General features: G+C 34.7%; 1 protein-coding gene across 1 annotated transcript; it reads right to left on the bottom strand.

Moving 5' to 3' along the window:
• Window positions 1–6492: 6492 nt before the first annotated feature.
• LOC128210815 (grpE protein homolog 1, mitochondrial-like) lies at window positions 6493–10299 on the bottom strand. The gene is made up of 3 exons (XM_052915168.1): window positions 10188–10299; window positions 9595–9796; window positions 6493–8801 (listed from the first exon to the last, which is right to left on the bottom strand). Exons 1-3 carry the CDS (start codon window positions 10268–10270, stop codon window positions 8373–8375), a joined length of 714 nt encoding a protein of 237 aa, XP_052771128.1. The 5' UTR covers window positions 10271–10299; the 3' UTR covers window positions 6493–8372.
• Window positions 10300–16532: the final 6233 nt, after the last annotated feature.

The raw sequence follows: 16532 nt of genomic DNA, 5'->3' as shown, positions 1-16532 counted from the left end.
AGCAGCGACATAATCAAGTGCACAAGATAAGGAGCCCCTTCGTAATTAACGAAAACAATATCAGTGCAAGAATGTCCTAAACTGCATTAAACTTTGAAATATTTGCGCCGTTATTGCCCGTTTTACTGTCTTTTTATAGATTCAAACGTCATGCGATAATACGTAATCGTGTTTTTTCTCTCTCTTTAACTGGCATCAATGCGTCAAGCCGAATATTTAAGGTGTGGCGGATTGAGGACCATAAACGTTTGTAGCGGACTGAAACTCTTTATAATTTAGAGTAAACACCAGAGTGGTCGTACTATATTACATGTCAGCGTACTTCTTCGAGATAAACTATTATGAAATAATTTGAACTATTCTGGGACATGGATTTTCGCTGTACTTTTATCCAGTTTATGCAATGTACTCAGTTCTATTCATGGTGACAGCGTGATTACATGAGACAACGGAATACATAATAAGAGAAACAGGCTATTTTAAAGACAGAACATGCAATAATCAACTATACCGAGAAAATATAGCGGGATATACATGTTTTACAATGCTTTATAGGAACATGAGATATTACAAATGTATAAGTATATTCCATAGCCGAGAGTCTAAGATCGGTTCATTCCCATCCGAGCGTAAGGTGCACGAGGATTGGGATCGACCTATCTTACACGAGCAACCATGGTAGATGCTGTTTCTCCCACCTCCGTAAAACGAAGTAGAGTAAAATTTTATTTATACATTTTACCTTCATTGCTTTTTTATCTTTGCCCGTGGGTAAGATAAGGATTCCAGTATGACAAAAATCTGGACCTAATTATCCGGGTTGGCAGAAATGTATAAATTATGTAGTATTTGCCCTTCGTGTTTACTTATTCACGAAGAAAAATTAATAAAACCTATTAAACCTATACTTAGTGTTCAATTTTGGCAATCTACAGAAAATGGGGGAATGAATGAAGATCGCCAAAATTAAACACTAACTACCGACTCTAAGATTGGCAGTAATTAAGGTGATATTTTGGCGCGAAAGTTCAACTGCCCAAACGTTCTCTTCATTAGAATGGTTAATTGTCGCGAACTTGTGTGAAAACGGGATTCATAATGATCTCAACTGGAAATGATTTGAAACAACATATTGTTTCCGTGTGTATGATTATCATTATTTCACTGCGATTGTACCATTTATTTTGCGAATGGAGTGTTCTGCACCTTTCATTCTTTTTATTTAATCAATTGTTCTTTTGCATTGAACTATCAACACAATTTGCACTGATTTTTGTTTTTAACAACGATTAACATAATTTTAGTAATGTATAAATCAGTCCGTTTTGATCAATAAAATCAATCTTTTTTCTCGGTGGATAATTCTTTTTATTCACATGAACTGCAGCTTTGAGTGATATATACCCACTTGAATATATGTTCTGAATTCAATAAAAAAATCGAGTTTCCTTGACATACCTACCAGTTTCCCTGAATTGACCGAACCCTTAGCTGTCAAGGCCATATAAAAGAAACCCTAATTAACACAAAAAGCCAAAATAAAATACTAGGTCAAATCAATGAAAATCATAGCCACACTATACACACAATAGTTTAGGCCCGGATTCAATGAAACTTGGTCAGAAAGCTTGTCTCCAAAAATCAAGGTCATTTGAAACTGGGTTATCTGAAGTGAAAAACTAGGTCAAACGGAGAAATCCTGTTAACACTTATACAAGTGTTCCCCTCACACGACCGACCCAAACAATTTACGTCCAAACGTCTAAAATTGTTTGTTTATATGTGTTCCGGAACAACAATTCCAAGTTCTATTTTACAAAGTTCCCCAAGCAGGTTTTATTGGGTAACCAAGCGGGGTACAGTAATATACGGAGTGAAAATAAACCGAAAAGACAGAGAAATCTTGCGTGAAACTAAAACAGTTATAGCAGACATTAAAACATGTGTCGGAGAGCAAGTAAATGTTGACACGTTCAACTTATTGTAACATAATCTTAAGCAGAGTGTTCAAGTTTCATATGAAAGAAATGGCAGTCATATTGAATGCCGAAAACAAACGCACACCGCGAATTTCCTCGAAGAATAATCATACATTGCGCAATAATGTTCTCGCCGAAACAGCTTGTGGACACGGGAATGAAAAATAAAAACGTATGCGACATCAGGTAAAAAGCACTCGAATATGTAAATAGATCAGCTTGTTCCGAAAAGGGCTCCATGAAAGTGAGAATTCAAAGAGCAACCGTAGTATTGAAAAGCAAGGAAGCCTATCAATTACAGCAGATGGCAATGATGAAGAAAGAAATGAACAAAATAAATGCGAAAAGTGAATGAAAAGAGACAACGCTAGATACCGCCTTTGACGTATCTAAATTAGGAAAGAAACCATACAAGAAGAGATGGTTGATCTGGATGAAGCAATGAGTTTGAAATGTATTGTGTTTAGATCGATAAGACTTTATCAAACAATATGTTGGGAGACACACAGTTCTGGATTGTCGCAGGTCGATGTTTTGCTGCATGGGAATTAAACATCAAAACTGAATATGGCACCGAAAGAGGAAACATACTTGCTTGTTAAGTACCTTTCGTCAGAATTAATTACCTGTGTTAATAGTATCAGGGCAGCAAATAAACACAATCCTGCAAATAGCATAGCCGGACTGAAATGGTTAAAGCAGCTTTGAAAAAGAAACAGGACAATTTTCCACATATAAGCAACAAACATGTCACAAAGCTTTATACACTTTTAGACCTTTTATATCAAATCTGATCCCTGATATACCACGTTGCGTTCATAGTTTGACTCTCTATACTGTGTTAACAAGGAGGACATGGTCATATGGAATTCAAGAGAGATGTCAGTTACCAAACAGCAAATGAAATAAAAGTGTGCAATTCATAGGCAAGCCGTGAATCAAGATTGTGCCAACTGACGTCTACCCCTAAGGTCAAATGGACAAGCCATATAAGCGTATGCTAAAGCAAAAGAACATTAACAGCCAGCGAATTGTTGAACCAATTGAATATTAGTGGTTAAACGCCGTATGGATACACCAGACATAGTTTCAGTGAACATAACACGGCTTATACGTACAAGGCATGGTGTACGCGTAACGATTCTGAATCTTTAAGTCAATGCTGACATGTCACCTCCAATCTGTGCGACTTATGGATGCGACGATGTAATTGGGTCAGTGAGGCTTTTTGACGCGCCACTGCTTTTAATTCGGAAGAGATAAAAACTTTCAAACAAAATTTTCTTGCTCGAAAACAGATGATATGAAATGACAATACATTGTTACCTTCCAAAGCAGGGTCATATAGAGGTTCCTTATCAATAGGAGATCGCGGCCAGTCTTGGTACTTACCGCTCTTTGGCGGATATCACCCGAAAAAAAGCCTTTTTTATGAACTAAAGTAATGGCGATACACACCTCATAAAAGACTTCCTGCTGACATCGTATTCCAGGTGTGCACAGTTTTTTTTTCTGTACATCAGTAACAGTGTATGCATCAGAGCTCTATCATCACGGACGGCATGATCAGAGGCCATGTTTACGAACAGTCTCACTTCATTTCATTGTAACTTCACTTCTAGCAATGCAATGATGGTGTACTTGCTGAATTATATTACTATTTGAATGTTTTACTATTATTTATATATATTTGGACGGTAAAATTACTGGTATAAAGAGATGTCTTGTTCCTTCATAAAAATGCTTGTCCAGATTCAGATTTAGACTCTCGTAAACATGGTCCCTGATATTCAGAGGTTCTCCGATATCATAGATCTTCTTAACCGAGATGAAGACAGCGAGATTCGCCCAGAAATCTAGTGAAGATTACTGTTGAAACAAACAGTATCTGAACTAGTTTTTTTTCAATTTGCAGTTATTGTTTAGAACTCCTCCAATCTTAAAGGGATCGTGTATATCTCGGAAAAATGTAGACAAATATTCCATGAATGATGGTACACACTCCAAAGGCAGGGATAATTTTGTGATCGGAATTGTGCAGTTATGCGGTAGAAATGACAAATGAGTCTCAGTATCATGAAACTGAACTCCTTCATATATAAACATGGTATTCTTCAAGTTGGTTGGCGCACGAGTAAAGCTCAGGTTTCAAACAACACGGAACATCCAGCAATTCTCCCCAAGATGTCCCATGTAGCCTTCAGATTTCCCAATGATAAAGTTGAACACCAAAGCAAGGTTCCTTACAGAAGCTTCGACATGCAACAGCGGTTTCTGGTTCGTCGGAGATTAGAGACGTATGTCAATTGAAATGCTAATATATGTGACGCTGTATCGTATGCAGAAAACTTGGAGCCGGAAATTGCTGACCTTCATTCGGACAGAGTTACCCCGGGGGCTCCCTTCACATTAGTAGGTCTTGACGAGTTCAGATCTCGGAATGATTTGGCTCTTTAGACGAGAGACGGATTGCAGTGGGCAAAATATGCGCCATATTTTCAAGGGTCTTGTTACCCGAGCAGCCCCCATTTTGGTCATCGAAGTTATGCTTTGAAGCGATTTTTTGCCATGCGCGGTCATTTGGATTAATTTCGTTCGAAGCGCGGGACAAATTATATTGCAGCTCTTGATAGCTTTGAGATTTAAACCCCTTTTAATGCAACTCATCAGGTTGGTGTGTGGGAAAGGATAATTGGTTTAGCAAGAAGGATTTATATGCAATGCTGCTTTAAGACCCACACCCAGAATTTGACACAATAGGTGCCTTGTGCGCTCCTTAACAGGCTTGAACACATCCATAAATATGAAGGGGATATAATTGTTTATCAAATTATGTTGGACACTTTCTAGAAGGTGTGGAAGAGTTGATACCTTCAGACTTTCCATCCGGTAAAACGTGTTCAAGCGATAATGAGAACCTGACAGATGGTGATATTGCGCTAGTGAAGAGGCCAATGAACGCCATAATTGTAACCATTGCGACGAAATGCGTGATTGTCAACATCTACGCTAGTGAAGATGACGATAAGGTTCGCTCGGTCGAAGTGTGTAAATTATGTGCGACCAGTCGCAGAGCTGGTTCTTCTGCTTGAATCCTTACATCAGTGCTAAGCATTGTGTGTATTCATTAATGTTGTCATATACGGTAAAATGAAATGTGTTTCTAATATAATAATAAATGAAATAGTGACACAAAGTTAAGAGATTTCAATTTTCGCCAAAATGTGTTCAGTTTTACTTTTTTTGTAACTATGATACATTCGCTACGCGCACTCCGCCCATTCGTAATCATTAAGATTTCAATGCATGTCATCTATTACTTAAAATAAGATATTGTATGTGGATTGTGTAATGTTTTCGCGAATCGCCTGAATGGTTCCTTAAGCATCATACTCATCTAAGGTGATCTAGTGAAGATATCATATTACCAAAAATATTTATCTCAATAAATAACATAACTCATATAATAGATATTTACGATTCTGATATAAGTCATCATATTGAGGTTAATATGCATTTTTGTCAGTTAAATAGTTGAAATATCTGTCCCGTACATCTCTTTTATAAGGTTTTATCTACCTTTTTGGAATATAAACCAAACCTTTTGAACAGTTTTATAATTATTGTCATTTTTTACATTCATTATATTTTACCAAATGCATATATTTCGGCTGTGACATTTTCCATCATTGGTTCGCTGTCTTTAACAAATGATGCACACTAGTTGTTCATGACCTGAACTTTTCCTTAAAGGCCTAAGTTAAGGAATATATGGCATGACAATCCCCTCCTATGCATCTCCTGCTAATTGCACTGATGTCACAGTAGGTGCCAATTTCCTGTTTATTGGCTCAGGGCCATTTAGGGTCCATTTCTATAATAAAACCTCCAAAACTGCACAGCAGGATATTCAGATCGGAGATTTAATAAGACAATTAGGTTAAGATCAATACACAGGGGTTGTGTAAAATACACGGCTTTAGAGGGGGGGGGTCACTTATAGATGGATTAAACTAGGCTTTTAAAGTGACTCGCTCATGTTTGCAAAATGAGTGTTAAAACAAAAATACAAAAACTTGGAACCCTTCAGCAAATGTTGATATTTGCTCAAATATCGTCTTTGAAAACCACAATTTTCATTAGCATTTATAATGGGATTGAAAGTTAGAAACAGCTGTGGTGTTGCGTGATTGGTTGATTGACATATCAAGTAATGTTATTAATGTATCCTTAACAGGTCAACATATCCACCACTTGTGTTTAAGTCTCTGTGGCTGTGTGGACTAGCCATAATTTTTTCTTGACTTTAACGGCGTGTATATATCATTTTCAAATACATTTAACACTGCAGTGGATACACCATTTCGTCCAGCTAATTGTTCTCTTGATTATTTCAAAAAACTACATGTCTTTCATAATAATATATTATTTGATATATTGAGTTAGTTTGTGCAATATACAGTAGTGAATTTCACATGTAATAGTTAGTTAAAATGAAGTAAAATCTTAATGATTAAGATTGGAAAGAGTTGGCGAAGCAAACGAGCCCTTCTTATCATTAGAATATTTCAGGTCCTCTTACTGGCTTAGAATACAACCTCAATAGTAAAATGACATGAAGTAAAACAATAATGATAAAGAATTGGCGGAGTGAGCGAAAATGACTAAGAAAACTGATGCAGGAAATGTGCATCAGATGAATGGTAGTAGGCAGACTTTTAAACACCCGCGAAATGGACATTCTTTGAATAGTGATTATGCCTAGTACTTTATGATTACCTATCTGCAATTCTGTTGGCTAAAAATGTAGGTTGAATTCTAAGACAAAGTTGAGGAAATAAAAAATCAATGACGTGCCATTTGAAAAGTTTATACGGATTGAAGATTATTAAAGTTACTGCTAAACTACTTTATTAAAACCGTTTTCATTACATGATACATCTGAACTGCTGGAACCTGTATAATCATATAATGTCTGTGATATCAGACTTTAAATTATTTCTATGGACAAATTTCTATGATTGAGAGGAGAGCCCACATCTCCAAGGCAGCTTCCAGTCCACTTTTCTCTAAGTCTCATGTGAATTACAGTTAAAGCAATTATTTAACAAAATGTTTTTCATTAGACCTTTACAAGTTCTTCTTTAGTCTTGCCTTAGAGCCTATATATTTGGCCAAAGATAATCAATATAACTTGGTCTGAAAATTGTCTCCATAAAATCTTATTTATTCACTTTTGAAACTGGGTCATGTGCAGTCAAAAGCTAGGACACCAAGTCTATGTGTATTCATCAAATCTTGTTCAAGCCGGATTTTAGGTCATATGCCATCAAATACTTGCTAATTAGGTCCTTAACAACAATCTAGCAACCATAATTTCTATTCAATATTCATTAAGTGTTTGCTCCCATGTGCAATGCCCAGACAAGCGTAGTAGGACCGTACTGACCCTCTTGTTTCATGAAACACTAAGGTTATATGCACATATGATTATGATAGAAAACAATACTATTTTTCTTTTACATGCTTTTCTTCAAAATATGTCATTACAAAACAATATTAAGCAATATCACTGAACTATTATTTCCATTATTCAACAAAAATAATATTAACATACTTGTTGTAAGAGCTTACTCTAGTGCAGAGTCTTGGTAGAAAACAACAGAAATAATAAATTTAATTAAACCTTGTAAGGATTTACGACTAAAATTCTGGCAGTTAATGGGATTTAATTGATATGTTTTAACCACATTTAAAACTAAAGGAAGCTGTATTTCAAACGATCCAAATACATGTATCATAAAACTTGTTCTTTGTTTGGAACATATGAGACTTAACTCATATTAAATAGTACATACAATGTACCAAAATAAAAATGTTTTATCATGATCATAGAACATATGCAAAGTTTCACACTGAAGTACATATGATAATATACATTTACCTACATCTACAACTACATCTCATGGAAATGGTCATTTCAAAATATCCCTTTTTTATCTATTGAACATTATACCTGTCCATCATATCCCAATATTCACAAAAATACTTAAATCATTTAAATCAACTCATTTTTCAACATAACAGCTCTACTTACTCTAGTTAAAATCAAATAAGTTATATTGAATAAAATCTTTGATCATATTTAGGAGAAAAAATGTACCAATTCATAACTAGCAGGACTTTAAAAAATGGTGTACTCTGTTGAGCAATTACCTAATTACTTATGTGATAATGTGGCCGGGAGTTTTTGTTCGTGAACTATATAGTGGTTTTTGTTTAGCGTATTAGTTAACACTGTTCACCAAAATGTACATTGAAGACTCCATAAAATGAGAATTAGTTGGAATTTTCTCACAGGTTCAAAACACCATTCAACCCATCTAGGATGAATCAAGATTTAAACACACCAACAGTTGCAGGTCTAAGAGTCCTTTCATGCAGTTTAAAGCCGGTTTTCTGACACACAGCGACTGTTCCCCCATCCTGACCCTCTGCAGCTGGAACCTCAAACAGGGCCTCGTGTACGTAGGGGTCAAATTTCTCTCCGACTTCAGGGGACAGCTTCGTAAGTCCATGCCGACTGAACACCTTTAGTAATTGTGTGTTCGTCATATTGAGACCCTTGAAGAGAGTGTTCAGGTGCTCATTTTTCTTCAGCTCTTCACTTGGAACACTCTGAGTGGCCTGGTCCAATACGTCTGCAACTTCTAGAAGGTCTTTACAGAAACCCTGAATACCAAACACCTTTGCGTCTTCAACCTGCTTTCTCATGCGAGTGCGTACATTTTCAGTTTCAGCTAGAGCTCGCTTGTACTTATCCTGAAACACAGTGGCAAAAAAATATAGTAACAGCAGGTGCATTCATCAAAATTAATCAATCATGATCTTTTACATAGTACTTTGCAACAATTTTCTAACAAGCCCTGCTATCTAAATTCTTGACTTTGGGCAAGGGCTCAAGCTAATTTCACCCACTGAATGTAAATGATATCAGTCCATTTCTTAGATGCCAATTCAAAGTTAGTTATTTTGACCAAAAATAAGATTACATATTACATCAGTATTTGCAAATTATAGTGATCAAGTTTTCCTTAAGTAACCTAAACTGTCAACTCATCAAGTTACTGTGAGAACAGAATGACACTGTCTAAAAATGTAATAATTCCAAGTGAAAACACAAGTAAACATAAGTTTAAGTTATATGCAAGTTTTGATTATGCACCAGTAATTGTAACCACGACCCCCCCCCCCCACCGGGTCGGGGATAGCCAGGGAAATGGGCCGTGTTTTAACCTTCCAGGTGGCCCTGCAGTGCTGGGTGAATATGTTGGTTTTGTCTTCGCGCCAAAAATAGTGGGGAATGAGTCTGATCCAGGGCCCTGGCGTGTGGGGGCATTTGGCTGGGATTTTACCATTAATTCGTTCCCGCAGGACGGAGGTTTTACCCGGGCTTGGCTGGACCCAAAGTCATAGACCCCAGCTATTCCCCAGTCCTGGGTTACAATTTCCTGGTGCATTAACATCAGTGTACACATCATAGTCATTAAACCTGAATGAGTGCAGTTGTACACTATTATGAAATTTGAGAGAAATGAAAAAAATAGTTACGTACATCTAAAGCCTTCAAATCTTCTGCAAACTTCTTTTTTGCAGTCTCAAACTTGTCACCCTCATCTTTTAATTTCTTCTCCAAATCTGCTACTGAACTATCTGACTTCTGCTCTGCCTCCTTGTTTATACCATTATTGGATGTGTGTGAATTCTGACTAGAATTGTTTGCTGTTGTTGCTGTACAAAGCCTTTGGACAAGAGACCTGAAAAAATCCCTCTACTCCATTAGTTTTATGTTTTACACACTTCAGTATCACATACTGTTCTATTTACCTGCAGTGGCTGACTGAAAACATTTACAAATGTCATCAGAAATGGACGCAGATGACCTTGTCCCATATTATGGTTAATTAAATAAAATACACAAATATGCTTACACACTTACTTAATTAGAATATAAGACAATTAAAAAAAATATCTCCTTCGACTTAAACAAATTTATAAGAAAATATAGCTAAATGAACGTGACATTTATTAAACTTGTCATATGATTTCGTGTCTCAGCAATGACAAAGCTTTCATCCTATCCTCGACCGAAATTACAAATAAAGAAATACATTAAATTATGGTATTTTATAAGCTGATATTTCTTACCCGGTTAGTCTTTTTTCCTGCAAAAAATAGCGGGCAAACGGCGATATTTTCCTTGAAGACCTGAAGCATACGGGCGCAGCCATCTTTGCGTTATACAATCGTGTAACCTCGGAAGTTTTCGATGACGAAATAGGTCATAAGGATATTTTCAACTATTAGTTTCTTGAAAGTAGTATAAGGTAGTAAAAACGCACCCCTCAAATTTACAAATCTCATTACTGCAGACAGTGTAGTAAAAAATCTGGAGGGGTAAATGTAGTTGACCCTGTTAAAAACTGCTACAAACTGCTGCAAACTTTTTTTCAGTTCATCCATTGTATGTCAATAAGGGAGCAGGATTTTTCAACCCCAAGACTTTTCAACCCCTTCTCAAAACGAAGACTTTTCAACCCTTAGACTTTTCAACCCCTATTTCAAAGACTTTTCAACCCCTACCTGTTTGGACTTTTCAACCCCTATATCAAAGACTTTTCAACCCCTAGTTGACATATTTTAATAGCAATATTGAAGACTTTTCAACCCCTATATCAAAGACTTTTCAACCCCTATTATTTTTTGTCAGCAAGGTGTTGTCTTTATTATTTTATTTTATTTTGGCAAGAAACTTAACAAATTTCACAAATTGTTTTTGAAATACAATTAAAGATTTGTTAGTGTTATTTGTTACTCTTTACTACAAAGTATTGGATAAAATTGAGACAAAGGTGTTGCATTGATTTACTAATCACTTGTTTGATGAAGGCAAATAATACCTTTGATTAAATATATGATTTTTTTAAACAGTGGATTTGCTTAACTAGAATATATATTACTCAAAATGTGCTCTAGCTGGCATCTAGCCATTAGTTGCAATACCTCACATTATGATGTGAGTATAAATTTAAATACCAGAATTGAAAAAATTGCAAAAGAAAATAAATGCAAAGAAGGATTTACGGAGCAATCCCCATAAAAACCTCTACTTGAAAATTTGTTAAACTTTTATTGCTTTTAAAAAAGGTCAGCGGGCGAAACATTTTGTTGTAGTACCATATTGCTTTTTCAGTACAGTTCAATTTTAGTTCCTGATAATGAAATCAATAAACTCTGAGCACGGGGGGGGGGGGGGGGGTAAATAAGTTAAATTATTTTTGTTCAGTTTTTAAATCCGAAAATCATATACAAAATTTAACAAGCTGCTCAAAGTTTAAAATGATGGCCATCAGGGTATTACAACCTTAATTTGAACTGTCATTTTCAATTCACTATAACCTAAATAAAAAGGTGTCATGAAGCCCCTTAATCCCTTAAGAATTTATGACCATGTCACACCTGCTGCCCATTAACGGATGTGCGACCTTCATCCAATTCTTTAATTTCATAAAACAATACAATGCATATATATATATATATTTATATAAGCCAATTTAAGCTGCACTCTCACAGATATACCATTTTCACAACTTTTTTAATTTTTGTCTTGGAAAGAGCAAATTTTTCCGTAAATATCTACAAACCAATAATAAAAGATTGCTGACAAAAGATCAGATCGCAGATTTACAAATTTCCGTTCGAAAATTAATGTTTTATGGCATAAGCCTTTACTAACGGTTTAAGAAAAATGCATAAAATATCAATTTTGGATCTATTTTTGTCAGCAGTCTTGTATCACTAGTTGCCATCGATTTTCGCTAAAATTGGCTCGTTCCAAGGCAAAAAATAAATTAGTTGTCAAAACGTTCAATATGTGAGAGTGCAGCTTTAATAATAGAATGATTTTTTTAATCTGAGAAAAAAAACATTAATACAATCTTATGTCACACTGGTTTATGTTTGTAACATTTTATCAACACATTTTAAAAGCAGTGATAAAACCCCTTTTATTCTTCCGGCCATAATGTTGTTTATTCACTATTTAAAACTGTTTCATCTAGGCTTGATATAATTATTATTCTATGTTATTCTATTTGTAATTTGAAAGCATTTGAAACTCAATATATACTTTTGTATTTCTGCTAAATATAGATATTTTGAAAAATTGTGAAGAATTTTATTTGAAGTTCAACACATTTAGGTGTATTTTTTATTGATGAAAAAATATGTTTTAAAAAATGTTTATTAATTCTATGTATTTTGGACAAACTAAAATAAAAAAAAAATATTCTGTTTCAATTAATTGTGGGAGCAGTACCATGCACATAATATAATGTGTGAGGATTTCCTCAGGGAGATAGAAGATTTATTGCTAAGCGACTAAACAGCTTTTAATGAACTGAGTCATTCTTTTTTATATTTATTTCCATGTATTATTTTATGAATTATTGTATTAGCATGTGTTCTTATGTATATTTTATATGTATTTCATATTTGTTATGTATTTTCTTTGAACTAATTGTTGCATTTTTATTCTAACTATATTCTTGATTTTTTTTAAAAAATCAAAATAAATTGCTTATTAGTGTAGGTAGTATATAAAAAGGTGAGAATTTAAGGGGTTGAAAAGTCTTCGTTTATTAGGGGTTGAAAAGACTTTGTTTTGAGGGGGGTTGAAAAGTCTTAGCACTTTTAGGGGTTGAAATGACAAAGGGGTTGAAAAGTCTTTGATTTCACAAATCACAAAGGGGTTGAAAAGTCTTGGGGTTGAAAAGTCTGACAGCCGTCAATAATACTAGTTGCTCTCAGCTTAGTTTAGTTGTACAGTAATGTTGATACTGTATGTTTATATGAAAACATAACACAAAAACTGTAAAATTTACGTGTTAAAAAATATGTTCTGTTCTGTTTACTTTTTAGTTTGATAGATTTGTGATTTACAATTCCAGTTTATCCTTAAAAAAGTTCATTATACTATTTTAATATTTCACACTACATTGTTTAATTGTAATTGTAATATATTTAATATGTATATGAAACACAAAAATTTGTATAGTTTACGTGTAATAAATTCTGTTCTGTTCTGTTCTGTTAAAGTTGGCAACTGCGGATAACACCTTTTGCCGCTATCATTTTTCTTCAGATTTGAATATTTCTAGAAGTATTAAAAAAGGTGCCAAATGAAATTAAACCCGTTAATCGCTATGAAGTAAAAGCAATACCGTAATTTCCTTTTCATAATAAAAAATATATATCAAGTCTGTAGATACAATACCAATGAACATATTAATACTGTCTCTCTATTCAGATAGTATGTAAACAAAACTAAGAAATTAGGCACATTTTACTTAAGTATTTTAAATGTCCAGTTCATTATTATACACTACTGATTAACTTAAATGATTATGTTACTTTAATAAAGTATCTTTGCAAACGTAAACTTAACACTTAATGCTTTGTGGCGCAATGAAAAAAGTTGATAGCATTCTGTTATATATATTAGTTTGTGAGTTCAAAAAGAAACAGTCGATGTACTGTTTATTTGCATACTAAGTTTATATAGTGACCAATATATAGCAGCTATAAGAATATCTAAGCAAAACCCACGCACCATGCACGGGCAGTGTATATCAAGTTACAATGGCCAGAGTAAACAAGGTATACAACACAACCATACATTAGTAAGTCATGCCCTTTCTTTTTCGAATTTGTATTTTTTTTCGTAGGTAGGTTTAATGCTTAATAAAACATTATTTCACTATTGGTCACAAATGGCAGTTATGTCACTCATAAATGGAGCAGGGAACTAGCACTTGTGATTTTCTGTATAGTTCTTCACCTTTTGGAAACCACTTGTATTACTTTTATTTTCCTGAGTCAAGGTCATGCCTTGCAAAATATGTTTGAAGGCATTAATCGCATATTTGTATCCATTTTGTTTTCGAACATTTATTACCTCATCTCCATTCACATCACTTTTCCGGTTATTGCACATGAAATGTACATATTTTCAATGGAACAACGACTTGCGGCTAATGTGGTGACCATTTCCCACTGTGATGTAACAAACATTTAGGTTAATTTCTTTGCATGTCCAATTAAGGATTGATCGCATTTTTTTCTTGCGTTTATGCTGTACATTGTATGAACGCAGTAGGGCAAGCAAGCAAAGTCCATAAATTCCACATTTCATTCTTAATAAGTATGTATTACCATTAAACATGAATGAAATCATATTCCATTGACGAATGACCACTCTCTAATAACTTTTGGGTAATGTTTTTGAGATTTGGAATCTCATGAGCAGCTGATTTCGATTTTGTCCGCTTAAGTATCACTCCAAATTGTCAACTTTTCAACATTAGACATTTTACCTACGACTTTTTTTAAATGTTAACAAGAAGATGCATGTCTCTACCTCGCAAGAGCTTCTTTAACTTATATTTCATGCCACAAATAACAGGAACCATTTTCATTCCCTATATACCATAAAAAGACATATTATAACATTTTTTCGCTTGTTTCGTTTGTTCTCCTATCAAACTAAGGCTTGTTTCTCTTGGTTATTATATTGTCGGACCATGAGGGAGTTAAATATATTTCTGTAATGCAGTTTTTGTCAAATTCCTTACACTTTTCAGTCTGTAATGCATACACTATTCTAAAGCTAAAATATTGCGTAAAAAGTGTGTTTAGGTATTTGTATTTTCTGGTGTATTGACAGTTTTTAAGGTTGGGACATTTAAATCTACATATAGAGCAATCTGCATTTTCCATAGGGCTTAGCTTTCACTGCATTCTGGATAAATCTTCTTTAATGACATTCGATTTCCACAACTGTTTATTGACAACTCTTTTTCGGCTCAAACGTTTACATCTGGACATTTATATAAATAATTGTAAACCGCATCTGTATGACGTGTAAGTTTAAAATTGTTTTTACATTGAAGGTACCAAGTGCACTTGGAGTTTTTACCTAAACAAATTTTCTCTCCAAAAGTTATACCAATACAATTCTTTAAATTTTGCCAATATAGGGAATGAACTTATAATTGTCCTCGAGAATTTGACCACATATGAAGCGTACCTTGTTTGCTTGAAAAAAAAACCCACACCTGTCAAATACCGTTAAGTCATGCTTATAATATCGCTCTCCTCACACCATTATATGTTCAGAAGAAAACTTTAAAATACTATGATCTCAATTGTTCTAGTGTTTCACCAACTGCAGTACGTCATCAGTGACGTCATCAGTGACAACATACATACGACCCGTTTCACTAGTTGGCAATGGGTCATTCACCACACAGACTTTATCTTCCGCTTCCATCCAAACGCAATCTTCAGCAGTTAGCCATTTAAAACAACATTCCCACTTTTCTCATGTTGACATAGATGTTTTATGGACAGAACAATCGTTGTCACCAACTTCAATTGCCTATCCAATGTAACATTCTTGATCAACGGTGTCACAACACACATCCCTTCTACTATCTTTGTTATTTCAACCTTGCTGGAATATTCCTTTTCTTGGTTTGTCACACACTCTTCCATTTCCATACATTCTCTGACATGTTCCGCGGTATTGTTGATTTCAGCCTCTGTTTCAGTCTGTTCTTATTCCGTTTCCTGTCCGACTCTCTTGCTCACTTTTTATGTAATGGTACATTCAGTCCATCCAAAAGTGGATTTTAATTTAAATAGTTCACTGGATTAAGTTCCATCGTTCAACCCACCAACCGCGTGTAGCTTTTGTATCTCATCGTTCAACCCACCAACCGCGTGTAGCTTTTGTATCTCATCGTTCAACCCACCAACCGCGTGTAGCTTTTGTATCTCATCGTTCAACCCACCAACCGCGTGTAGCTTTTGTATCTCATCGTTCTTTTTGTCTAAATTTGTCTTTTTTATTTTTATCGATAACAATTTCGTATGTTTCTCCTTTTTCATGTTGTGATGCCCATATGAAAAAAAAAACAGTGGCGTCTTGAGCCATTTCCTGCTTTACAGCGTTATCTGCGTTTTGCTTGGTTGTTCCACCTACTCCATCACAAGGGCCTTAATATATAATTTGCATTTTGTAGGTACTTGACTTTAGAATTAGTTTGTTTTCCACAGTGCAATTCCTTTGACTAGTCATACCCATGTACACATTTATAAATATTAAAAGCATGAAGTCGATTAATAGTACATGTACGAGTATAAACACACGTACACGAGCTGATTAGAATATGAGTCAATAATATGTACGTATGTGTGTTTACATAAACCTAGTATTCGTAAATATATCACATGGGTCGCATCGCGCATTTTTAGGCCTTCGAACACAATTATAATAAATGAAATAATCATAAATACAAATGCCCCAAATAATTATTTTGTCTATGTATATCAATTCTTCCAAACCTCTTTCTTTTAAGGATTGCCACTGGCACATGATTTTCTCAACAATTCATAACCCCAAGTTTACTCATGTTTCCATAGTAACCACGG

This window comes from Mya arenaria, chromosome 12, assembly GCF_026914265.1.
Source record: "Mya arenaria isolate MELC-2E11 chromosome 12, ASM2691426v1".
Lineage (NCBI taxonomy): Eukaryota > Metazoa > Mollusca > Bivalvia > Myida > Myidae > Mya > Mya arenaria.
This window is presented reverse-complemented; position numbering and strand designations above follow the sequence as displayed.